Consider the following 13368-nt stretch of genomic DNA (forward strand, 5'->3'; position numbering starts at 1 on the left):
GGAAATAAAACATTAAATTAGATATGACTACCTAAAATAATATGTCGCAACAGCAAGCCATTTACAACACCCCAAAGACTTTTGTTACTTTTAAGAAATAGCTTCTCTTTCCAGTGCCTGAACAATAGGAGATGAATGCTTTGACAGTTAAAGCCGGAGGACACACTTGACTTTCAAGCTGCCACTGAGGATTGAAGTGGAGGCACAGCTTGTAGACAGCTATACAAATCACTAACAAACCTTAATGAATATTGGGTGTGGGCATCAGGGTCCTGTCATTTTTGACACTATATCCCAAGTAGCATAAACCCAACACTCAAGGAAAGGTGGGGACCTCATCGAGTCTGTAACATCTGGGATTTTATTTGTCATTTTGGCATACCCCGCAAGCGCAAAAGAAAGAGTAAAAGGGGATTATCTTGACAATGAAATGAGTTACTGAATCTTGTGATAATGAAAAGCAGAAGAATTCTAATGCCTTTCTATAGTCCCTGAGGTAGAGGTGCGTTTATAGTTTTGCAGAAGTAAAATGGAGGCAGGCAGAACAGATGGCCTAGAGTCTGTGAAACATGACACCCCTCACCCCACAACTGAGTACCACTATTAATCCTGGTCCGATTCTCTCTTATTACTTTATAACAAGGTTCAAAGTTGCTACTGATGAACTAGTGTGTCCCTCTTACTTTACTCTTAAAATTACCTATAGATTATGGATTCTCTTCAGCAGTGATACTTTCCTGTGTATACTGAGGACTGTTGAGACATTCAAAAGAAGTAGAATAGGAAGTTCTAAAAATTAAATGAGAAATAAGGGGAAAAAAGTAAAATTCTCATTACTTTTTTCCAAACTAGTGTTTCATATTGTTTCTCTAATATGGTGGGAAATGAAAATCATAAGTGTAGAAGATGCTGTCCGGGGGAGTAATTCTCTTGTCCTCTTCTTAGAAAAATCACACACGATGGAGAAGAAATCCCACCATGCAAATTTTATTCCCCTTGTTGTAATTATTACATCCAATAATATATGATTAGCTGGAATTTTGGATAATAATAGGTAATATTAATACTATTACCTTTGATCTTTTACCTTAGAAAGAGAGGTAACAGATCAGGAATATTTGATGTTTTGTTTTGTTTTTTTTTAAAAAGTCAAAAAACCCACTGGGAGATGAATGCTGTTCAGACACATTTACTGGGATACTTAAATATTTCTGTTTCAAAAGCTTTGTGCATTTTTTAAAATGTCTTACATGATTATTATTCTTCATATACATTTTTTGTTTTAGTGCTAGTTGGTCACCGTAGCTGCTTTGGATTCTAACAGGAAACCTTTAAAATACATAGGATAGTTACTTTAGAAATGAAGATGATAACTACTCAGTTGCATTTCTGATGTGTTAAAAATCCTCTAATAAGCAAACAGCTTCAGATGTCAAGCACTGTCATGTGCTCTGTGTAGTGAACATCGTGTACCTGCCCAGCCTTTCGTAGAGGGAGATGAGCTCATCTCAGAGAGATAACCATCTCTGACTTTTTCTTCTGATTCATCATCGACCTGAACTCCATTTGAACCTTGTTAGACAAAAAACAAGCAGAATTCCTGGCCCAAACTATAAAATATAATTAAGCCCTTTTGAAATGATGTGTAAAAGAACATTGCTGTACCCCCACTTATAACCACTACCACCACCACAACCAATAAAGTTAAATCAAGCACTGCCTGTAATGGATTAAAATAATAAATGTTCCTGGATTTCAGTGTTTGAAGTACTTGAAGAAAACAGGCTCCCAGCAGCCCGGGTAGCTGAATGCAGGAGAGACATTTATTAATGACGAGTTCAAGGATTTGGCCTGTTTAAGATCATTACTTTCTGTTTACCGTGTGTTACACATCTTTTATATTTTTTACACAGCCCACATGTGTCCACATGCAATAATGAAAGCTTTTTTTCCAACAAAAGAATTGTTAATTGTGTAAATATGGTTCTCTTGGGGAATGTGAAGTCTTCATAGGACTCTGCTTCCTCCTAATGAGATATCCAGTACAATTATACTCTTCCAAGTATATCCACCTTCAATCTTGTCTCTAGCCACATTGGTCTATTTCTTCCTATTGTTTTTAGTTACCAGATTCTAAACTTAATCTAGACTGCTAGAAAACTGTTGGCCGTAGGTTCGATATGTTAGAGTTGTGTCCCATTGCATTGGACTTCGTATGTTTTAAGTAGTATAGGGAAAAAAAATGCTCTTTATTTCTTTTCCTACTTTTCACAAAGGTATGGTAAAGAATGATTTTTCGAGTTTTAGGTACATTTGGGAAGGGGAAAGGGCAACTGATAAAAATTTCCCATATATACATTTTTAAAACAATGTTCTATAGACGGGAGAAAAAAGGGCCTTTGAGACAACACAAATACTATCAGTTGACATAAAGATATCTCACTGCAAAGTGCTGTTAGAGAAGAAAGTTTCCAGTCCCAGTAATGAGGAGATCTCAATAGCCTCTCCTCTGCATCTTAATGGTAGCACCCTATAGGTCAGTAGTAGGTGAAATGAACAAGAACTGTTGTAGCCCTCCATGCTGGGACAGTGGAAAAAGTGAAGATTAGGAGGAAATCTCTCTCCCTCACTCTACTGAACTTGTGACAGCATTTACTTTTGCCTATGGTCACAGCATATTGCCCTCCCATCCACATAAGCCGTGAGTAGGCTATTTGCTAGGAAAGTTTCTGGCCTAGCAACGTTGTCAGTGATGAGTGACTGAGGACACATCCTAGATGTTCTTTTACTTTCTGGCTGGGCGTCTGGACCTGTAGGCTATGTTGGCATAACATACTGAGGCCATGCAGGACAGCTGGGGACGGGAAAAAGCATTTATTCACAACCCTGTTGCCAGTTGGAAAAATGAAATTACTAAGAGCTAACTAAATAGCAGTAGTTTTTATAGAGCAACCTGGTTGCTGGAAGGAGGCAGACAGAATCTGAATCCTAGCCTTGCTACTTTCTGGCAGTTGATGGTGGTAAAAGTTACAACACAGCTCATTTCCGAAATGAAGGCAAATAATACTGAATTCACAGGCCTGCTGAAAGGATTAGGTGAGATAATGTACTCAGAATACCCTACACATTCCTTGGCACAAATGTTTTAAATCCCTCAATAAATATTGGTCTTTTTTGTATCTTCCTTCCCTTCCCTCTCTCAGCACCATGTGAATGCTGAAGTCATAGGTCATTAAATTTTCGAGTTGTAAGTTATCTTAAAGATCATCCTTTTCTTTATCAAGAACCCTTTTTTTTTTATCTTATTCTCTCATAGATCTCATGATCCAAACACATTGCATTTAGGATGAGATAGCTAACCTAACTACACCAACTCGATATGACTGTAACCAAAAAGAAAAATTTACTGCACTTCCAAGCTTGTTTCAGATAGATTCATGATTTCTTTCGGGGTCTTTGAAATATGGAAAATACCTCATGAACCACCCTTACTATGTGGAACTCTCTCGGGTCAAAGAACCTCAGGTGGAGGCCCACTGAGCTAATCCTAACTCCCCCCTTAAGCTAAGGGTGAAAGATTAAGTGATTTGCCCAGCGATATTCTGAGGTGGAGTGAGGACTAGAACATGTCTCCTGGCTTTTGATTGGTCACTTATATCAGTCTTAAAACACCTGGATAATGCAGATCAAGACGAATTTCTAAGCAGTTGTAGTAAATTGTTAAGCAAGTCATTTTGCTTTCAACACTGTTTGAGGAAGTTTATACCAATTCTTCCATCCCTGTAACTTACTTTAAAAAAAGTTTGATTCACAGCAGTTTCCTCACATAATTAAATTAACCAGCTACTGTATTCATCTAAGGAACTTTTGAAGTGTGTATTTACTGTTGTTTCTTCCTCTGTAAGAAGGTTGCTATACACGTTCCAGTATGCATGGTCGGATCTGCCGGTCTGGTTATAAGAAAGAGAGAGAGAGAGAAAGGAAGGAAGGAAGGAAGGGAGGGAGGAAGGAAAAAAATGAAATGGCTACATGGTCCAATAAAGTTTTATTTTTCTAATAAACTGACACAACTGTGAAAACAGTGAGCATTGTGGCAGTTGGAGAGGAAGAAAGAGGCCAAGCTTATCCTCCATTACCCTTTTTGGTATTTTTAGTTTAGTTTTTCTAGAATCTGAGAGTTCTAAAACATTTCTCAAAAAATACCTCTCCCAGACAAAGACCAGATAAAAATAACCAACTTGTAGACATTTTCATCTTTGATGAGTAATTTCCTCTTAATTTATGTGAAAGAAAAAAAAAAAAGTCCCATTTCTGTTACTTGTCATTTTATTATGGCCCAAAGAAGAGGTTTGTGTTAGAGCCTTAGAGCAGGAGGATGGCGGGGGGTGGGGGGGGGTTATTCTGCAGTGAGGACTGGGTGAGAGTACATGGGGATTGGAAACCCCACCCATGGCAAATCATCAGACGGGATGGGATACATGTTAGCAAGGGGACCACCCGGTTAGGCTAGACTTTGTAGTAAATTTGTTCAAGAGCATCAGCAGCACTTTCAACATAAATGTAGTTCTCTAACAGCTTTGTTTTGTTCTGTTTCATATATTCATCTTATGCTATATTTTAGTTTATATTAATCTTATGCTACATTTTAGTTTACTACATTAATAGGTACAAACATATAGGCATATTATAAAATAGAATGTAATGAAATACAGTCTGATCAACTTACATATTCTGATGGGGTTGGGGACAAGGTTTATTTATTTTGTTCATGGTTAAAGTACTTAACTGCCATTTTTTATGTACTTTAACATAATTAGTTGAAGGAACTAGAAATGGGAAGAGTTTTAATCATCTCTTTATGAACCATACTTAGAAAAAATTTTTGGTTATCTCTTTATGGATCATCTCTTCGTAGGTCTTTATAAAAATTTGTTTCTTCCTCACTTTTTCAGGCACCCTGATGCTTCACTATTATGCAAATTCACCTGTAGCTGTATCTAACCCATGCTTGCTGATTTTCTGGTAGCCTTAGATTGTTTCCAGCTGTATAAAAAAATACCTGGATGTGTTTTGCTAGTACATGTCATCACTGAGTACTCTTCCTCATGACATACAGAAGCCCTGATTCGGATTGCGTTTTGCACAGTCAGCATGTAGAGAATAGAAGCCTTACCAAGTGTCTAGTAGAGACTGACGATGCAGAGCTGGCAGCATTTTGTAAACATTCTCCAAAACAAGTGGTTTGCATTTATTAGTCTTCCGAAGGAGGATTTGAAAGGTCATGAAACTACTTGTTCCTTGAACTAAATTTTTACACTCAATGAAAAGTATGTCAGTATGCAAACCAAGCAAGATTATTTCTGTTTATGGTACCAGTTGTTTCTGAAACTGCTTCTCAATGTTGTTACACCTCATTTAGTTTAATTAAATATCTGCCATTAGTTTGCTAGGGCTGAAATTAAAAATATAAACACAGATTTTTGAAAGAGGCCAATGGAAAAATCAGGCAGAAAAGCATTCTTTTGAATGGAAGGAAGTAGAAGAGGTTATAGACTCGGTCAAAATGACCTGCTCACACAATTGCTAAATGCAGTGTGGGGTCCTGGATTGGATCCTGGAACAGGAAAAGGACATGAGGGGAGTAATGTGAAATTCAAATGAGGTCTATAAATTGATAGTATTGAGATTAACTTACCGGCTTTTGAGAATCATATTATAGCTGACGGAAGTTAGCTTATGTAATTATTAACTTGAAGGGAAGCTGAGTGAAGGGTATCAACTTTGCTGTAAAAGCCTAATATTATTTCGAAGTTAAAAGATTTTTAAAATGACCTGATAAGTGTTTGAGTAACTTTACTAATATTCATGCTTTAAAAGTTTAAGTGACCATTTAAAATCTTACATTTCCACAGCATAGTTCTTTAATTTTTTTTCTTCTCTCTATATTGTTTTTGGAAATTTGGGAGGAAAACGAACAGTTCAGAAGATGTAAAGGATACCCTATATATCTGCCAGCTGAAACAAACGTAAACGTATTGTCCTCTTTGCAGTGTGCACACACACACACGTACACATAGAGATAAAATGAGATAAAATGTCACAAAATCATGTGGCTTTTTCTAGTGCTAAGAAGATAGCTCTTTATAGTTTTTACATGTAGTCATTTTATCCAACAGCACATTCCTAGTCCACTAGGAAGGAGACAAACACATTCCTTAATGCACTTTCTGTTGCCATTTCTACCAGATTTGAAATGTCTAAGTATCCAGTTTACATGAACTCTTGAGTATTCTCCATGGCCCTGGGTGTATGTGTGTGGTTGTACATAAAACAAGATTCATTTCATCCCAAGGAAGGAATTTAGCATGTTTCCTGATAAAAAAACAAACAGGAGAGGACGATGTCCCATAGGCTAGCTTCTCACAGAGTGAAAGAAAGAGAAAAGGAAAATTAATAACCTTGTCACGGGTCCCAGGGATTACTTTCATATTTTGTGGTAAAAGTGTGAAGTTTGGTTTACCATTTATAAATGACCCTTTGTGAAATTTATCACCACTCTTTATTATTAAGTGATCATCATCATCTCTTATTACTGGTCATTTACGCCAAGATTAAAACCACTTGAACTAACACTTTTTTTATTATTTTGTTGTAGCTTTTTAAAAAAAAAAAAAAAAGAATAGCAGGAATTGTTCAAAAGGGAACAGAGACTTTGTTTTAAACTTAAAAGCTGGTACTTGTGGGCAACCCTTTCTGTGGTGGCACCAGTAACCAGAACCCCTTACTGAGGAGCAAAGCCGTAGCCCACTGGTGTGTGTAGTCAGTGTGCTGGGCCAATGGGCATGTGGGGGTTGGGTTAAATCAGTTGCATAAGCTTCCCAAGTGAACCACACCTCATTTCCTTGTAGGTGTATGGCACAGAAGAACAGAGAAGGGGGCAGAAAGGACCAAGCAGGGCACACTTATGTCTGTGCCTTTGGACATAGACTTATGTCTATGCCTGTGCTCTGTCCTCACTGCCAACATAAGCATCTTCCATTCCCTTTGGCCCCTGTGTCTTTAAGCAACTCCACAATCCATGCTGCTAGACCTGCGATAGAGGCAAGTTCAAACTGTAAAAGGATGACAGAGGTTTAAGAAGAGAGTGAGAAGTAGACTCATTATTGGGGAAAAGAAAAGAAAAAAATGACAAGAGACTTAAATATAGGTACACAAATACTTGATTAGAGCGAAAGAATTAACAGTACAAAGAAGAATACAAAGCAAAAAAAAAAAAAAAGATTTGTTTGATAGTAGGGAAATGTCCGTTTTTTAACAGTTCACTTTTTTAACAGTGTCAATATTACACATGATGGTGGTTGTGTTTTCCCCTCTAGTACTTCCTGAGATCTTGGAACTTGAGGCTGATAAATTGCCAAGGAAAAATCTGGTGTGAGAAAAAAATGCAAATTATTTACTTTACCTTCGTATACCCAGTATGTTGTAGATAACCTGTAAATGTTGGTTGAGTAATGAATCCATGTACGCATAAATACCACGGTGGAGGTGATCTCAGATATCCAGAAGGCTCACAGTTAGAAGCATGGGAGTAGCACTGGCTTAAGAAATTAGGCATGGTTATGAATTACTCTCCTAAGAAATTGTCCTTAAAGCCGTGAGGGTAGAGAAATTCACTGGAATAAGGGATTAGAGGTAAGGAGTAAGAATAGAAGATTGTGGGTTACCCTTGGCAATCCCTTTACTTAGAGACTGTATATCAGGTGGGATGCTTTGGCTTGTAAATGACAACCAAAGCTGATTTGGGACTTGGCACTGTCCTTAGGCGTGGCAGAATCCATTAGATCTCCCCTCCGTGTTACATAGCTTTGGCCTCAGACGCCACATAGGGACTGCCAGCAGCTCCAGCGCCTTCATTTTCTTAACTTCAAAGCCAGGGAGTAAGAGAAAAGGTCACTCTTCCAAAGGTATTACTGTACCTCATTGATTTTCATTGAATCTCACACACATGCCTGAACCAAAGCCAACTCTGAACAGTATCAAACACGAAAATCAATAAGTCTGGCCAGTTTCCAGCCCTACAAGCCTACTTTCTGGCAAAGCAGTCCTTAGATTCTGTTATCGCTGAAATAAAGCTACAGCTGGAATAGTGCCTGCCTCAGTTGTAAGGTCTCTGTATCTCGGGTACATTGTGCCTCCTCCTGCTCTCTGTACCACACACCTGAGTCTGCCTGGCTTTCTTCTTGTTGCAGGCTCCCAGGTGTTGGTCTGACCATTGGCTTCCTACTGGGCCATTTTTCTGAGATCACAGTCCCGACCTTTATCTTTATTCTCCCACGGATGCTAGGTATCCCATTCTCTCTACCCAAGCAAAAAAGAATAGGATTTGTATGACTACAGTGAAGTGTTCGTGCATTTAACAGTGTATGCAGTGACACAAAAGCTGTCAGTGTTTCTATATTTATTTGTAATAATTCAAGCTTAGAATTTTTTCTCTCGTCCTTCCTCACCCCAGGCGATAAATACTTCTAATTGTATAACTTTGGGGAATTAAGAAAAGCCTTCTATCAACCCTACTTAAGTTCTTTGAGAAGAGATAGATACTTTCTGAGAATATACATAAGATGGAATAATGTAAACTTTGTCATTCCAGTACTAGTCTTTTTTTTTTTTTTTTTAACCAAAACCTCAGGAACTACTTCAGACAGTACAATATCAGTATTTGAGTAGTTCCTGCATAGTAGAACTATCTAGTAAGATCCAAATTCTGTATGTATTAAGTTACTTCTAAAAAGACTTTATCATATGCTGGCAAATATCTTTGTATAAATGAAAGGTATTATAGAGTGAGAAAGGTAATCTCCTTCATCTGTACGCTCCAGACAAAATGTTGTCAAGCCCATTCTTAACAAGACTCCTAGAGATAGGTATTAGCCCTTTCTTTTGGTAGACTTTTCTTTGGTAATTACTTTGCTCCCATGAAGCTGTCCTTTATGTCTATCTTAGTTCTTCTGCTTTAATTTTCACCACTTCAAAGTGATATTCCAGGGATGATTAGAAATCAGCACATTAGAAGGGATGCTCAGCAAGTTTCTTACTGTCATAGGAAGAGGTACAAATAAGGAAAGAGAGAAGGCTAGAAACCACTCTCTAGTGCATACAGGCTTCGTAGCCCTCTCTGCTGAGATGGTCTAGAAGCAGTGAAGCCCTAGTAACAGTGAGCTTACCTACCACCCAGATTTTGTTTTCTAGATACCATTCTTCAGCAAAAGAAACTCTTTTTGGAGAAATGGCTGATGCCATAGATGAGATGGGAAAAATACAAGATAAACCTAAAACATCTTAGATGACCAGAAAGTGAAGAAGTTCTCAAAAAATGTTGGGGGTATATCAGAAGGACACAGGACCCAACTTGAAGGGGTTCTTAGTGCCCAGAACTGGGCAGAAGCAACAAAGTAAATGATAGTATTAAATTATAACCCATAAAATAAAATAAATACCCTTGAGTCCATACTAATACAAATACATAGTTGAACTGATAAATGGGGTAGAAAGGACAGCTCTTTTTACCACAGAATGCTAATTAATAAATGTAGAAGAATAAGAAAAAGGAAAAATAAGAAAAGAATAAGAATGGAAAGAATAAGAAAAATGGAAAAGCAACATGATCACACACCACAGTAATAATCATTGCATGCACGAACCATTGATGGTTGCTAAAACATTAGCAGGTGAAAGTCTGATGTAAAAGAGGATACTTGCATAATCTTCATATATCTCCCACAAGATAGTTGTTATTTTCAAAAAAACAGCGGTTGTTTTTTTTTTTTTTAAGATTTTATTTATTTGTCAGAGAGAAGAGGGAGAGAGAGCGGGCACAGGCAGACAGAATGTCAAGGAGAGGCAGAGGGAGAAGCAGCCTCCCTGCCGAGCAAGGAGCCCGATGCGGGACTCGATCCCAGGACGCTGGGATCATGACCTGAGCTGAAGGCAGCTGCTTAACCAACTGAGCCACCCAGGCATCCCAAAAACAGCGGTTTTACAGTGGCAAAACCTGGCAGACGCCACTTTAGTCATACAATCAGAGTTACTATTGCCAGTAGTGAAGCATCAATATCACATACCCCAGTATATGGTAACATGGAGAAGGATATCACTTCTTAGGGATTCTTGCCAAAAATGTATAACTTCATTCTAAGGAGAAAACATCAGATACACTCAAAGGGAGAGACTTTCGGCAAAATAATTGGCCTGGATTATTCAAGAACATCAAGGTCATTAAAGACAAAGAAAGGAGACTAAGGAGACTGAGAGCTAAATTCAATGGGGATCCCAAGTTCGGATCCCAGACCATCAAAGGACATTTGTGGGGGAAATGGCAAAATTTACATGAGATCTATAGATTACTTACTGGTATGCTATCAGTGTTGATTTCCTGATTTCTGTATTTCTGCTCAGGTTACATAGCTAGGTAAGAGGTATATACTCGGGAACTCCGCACATTTTTGCAAGTTTTAGGTGCTTCTAACATGGTTTCAAAATAAAAAGGGTTTTGTTTGATATTTTTTAGAGGGGGGGGCTTGGCATGGATGGCTTGTAAGGTCTTCTCCATCCTACCTTATTATTCTATGACATAGTGATGCAAAATGAAGAATGGCAGAGATTTAAGCACTCTGCTGTTTTGTTTGTCAATTAAAACATATGTTGAGACATAAACGTTGGATCACATTTTATACTGGCAATTCAGTTTGGTGGGGTATATCTTGAAGGGCTATTCTTGTGCCCAGTCCTATACTGAATCAGATGGTCTTGCCTCCGGAATGGTCAGTCTACTAAAGCTTGAAAGTGATGTGGTCTACATTTCAATCATTTAGCTTACCAAAGTCTCTCTTCCTTGGTGTTTTAAAATAATGGAGATAGACAGAATGATCTAGAAATTAAGTCATGGAGATAAGAGAACAAGAGCCCCCAAAGTGGGCCCTGAGTTTTTTTAGTCTGGGTGTCTGGCCAGGTAATAATAAACCTTAAATGAGGTAAGCAACCTAGGAGGCCCTTGGTATTAAGCATTTTGTGTATTGAGGAACCAAAAGAATATTCACATTAAGATTACTACCAGATAATTGGGTATTTCGCTCTAGGGCAGAATGAAGATGCATATATTGGGGAATAAAGGGAAATATAATTCTAACATTCCCTTACTACTCATTTGCTGGATGACTGTACTGAATCAAGCCTATACTTCCATAATCCCCATTATGAGAAATTTTGGAATAATTGATTGGTATGTTTCAATTAGCAGATATTTACTATTGAGAAGTAAATATTTCAGGAAATGTATTGCAGTTAGATCAGGAAGTTATGGCTTTTGTTCTAAACTCCATTAATGGAGATAATTTTTGATTCTTGGGTATTTGGGGACCTGTTTGTTTCTTTTTTTTTTTTTTTAATTTTCTGTTTTATCTCTTTTCTTTATCTAAATGAGGGGTAGTTGTGAATCAAGAAAGTTGTATAAATGAAATGGAAATCTTAGTGCCATAATAGAGTTGAAATTTATGAAATGGATTTCTGCCGTCCTAAATTTTAACAGAAGTCTTAGCCCTAACTTACCTGGGTGTGATGTCTTCCGTGGAAGATTAGAAGTTATGGTCTTATTTCTGCAGTAGGAGCATACAACCTACATGAAGTTTTCAACTCTCCACAGAGTTGAAGAGTCAGTGTGGGTACTGTACTTTGAAACGTGTGGACTATGGGCCTAAGGTGTTTTTTAATCTTTCATCTCTTTTAAGGATCAAATATCATTAGAAAAATAAGCCATGGGCATTACAAATGTGGTCTGGTGAAATTCAATATTCACAATGACAATTCAGAATATGAGCTCCTTGGGGGAAAGTTAACCCACCACTCTAACTTTGCATCCAAATATCTTAAAGTGTGCTGTTGGTTTTATGAAAAGGTTTTGATCTACACTTCTAGTTTAAGTTCAAAAGAAAACCTACAATTTAAAGTGTATTCCTTTTCTGGGTATATTTACTTTGAACTATAGCATATAGTTTTTCTCATAAATCTAACCTGCCACTATCTGTTTTTAAGACTTTGTAAACTTCAAGTGGTTATGATGTGTGAAGTTTGGATTAAACTAAAATTTTTAGAAAACACATGTTATATATTTTGATTGTTTTGAATTTTAACATAAGCCAGTCAAAAAATTGAGTGTCTAGCAAAGTAATATACTTACTTTGTTACTCTAAGAAATCACAGAAAATTGCCCTTTCCCATCATGTTAACAATAGACAAATGAAGCAGCTGTTCTTATTCTTAATGTAGTTGTTTGAAAAACTTGCACAATTTAATGAAAATGTCTCTACTCATAAAACCTAAAATGCTCACACATGGAAAAAGTCATAATGTTTTGGCAAATATTTTTTTGTTAGGAATGTGAAAGAGGCATACCTGCTTCATAACTAGAATTCTATGTAAGTAGCGTAAAACTGTGGGAGAAAGCCAACTGAAAAAGAAGACTAACAAAGGATAAATTAATGCTTTTTAAAAATACGGATAGTTCTTACTCAAACATACTTTTTTGACAAAGAATAATTATAACCTATACCCCTCTCCTTTTTTTTCTTTTCCAGGCGTGATTCTTGGGTCTTCGTTTCTACTCAGCATAAATGATTTTCTGCTTAAAACAAGTCTCAAAGAAAGAAATCGGATTCTGATAGGACCATGCTGTGCTTCTGCCCATCTGGAAGCTAAGTGGTGTAAACACAGTGGCAATCCAGGCCCAGAACAGTCCATACCAAAAATAACCATTGATTTAAGAGGAGGTCTGCTACAGGTTTGTGGGGATTGGCCACATTTTTTCCCTAAGTTTTCAACTAGCCTTTTTTCATTTTTTGAACTGTTTCACTAAATCTTGATATGGTGAGAAAGAGTATTATCCGATTGATCTCTCTCTCATTTTTTTTTAAGATTTTATTTATTTTTTATTTGGGAGAAAGAGAGAGACAGAGATAGTGAGAACGAGTATTATCCGATTGATCTCTCTCTCATTTTTTTTTAAGATTTTATTTATTTTTTATTTGGGAGAAAGAGAGAGACAGAGCATGAGAGGGGAGGAGGGGGAGAAGCAGGCTCCCTGGGGCTCCATCCCCGGATGGTGAGATCATAACCTGAGCCAAAGGCAGATGCTTAATCGACTGAGCCACCAGGTGCCTCTAACTGATTTCTTACTGAGCTTTTTTAACAGCTTATTGAGATAAATTTCACATACCATATAATTCACCTAAATAAAGTGTATGATTTAGTGGTTTTTTTTTTTTTAGTATATTCATGACGTGTGCTCATCACTATAATCCACTTTAGAAACATTCA

At 37.3% G+C, this 13368-nt stretch overlaps 1 protein-coding gene across 7 annotated transcripts in view; it reads left to right on the forward strand.

Annotated features, from left to right (window-relative positions):
* VPS13B (vacuolar protein sorting 13 homolog B) overlaps positions 1-13368 on the forward strand; it is a 769746-nt gene that overhangs the window by 608577 nt on the left and 147801 nt on the right. For all 7 annotated transcript variants that reach the window (XM_032316089.1, XM_032316090.1, XM_032316084.1 and 4 more), the window contains one exon: positions 12630-12832. In XM_032316089.1, the coding sequence (XP_032171980.1) occupies positions 12630-12832 (203 nt within the window). The remainder of the gene's footprint in view (positions 1-12629; positions 12833-13368) is intronic.

The sequence above is a fragment of the Mustela erminea genome, chromosome 16, assembly GCF_009829155.1.
Source record: "Mustela erminea isolate mMusErm1 chromosome 16, mMusErm1.Pri, whole genome shotgun sequence".
NCBI classification, from domain to species: Eukaryota; Metazoa; Chordata; class Mammalia; order Carnivora; family Mustelidae; genus Mustela; species Mustela erminea.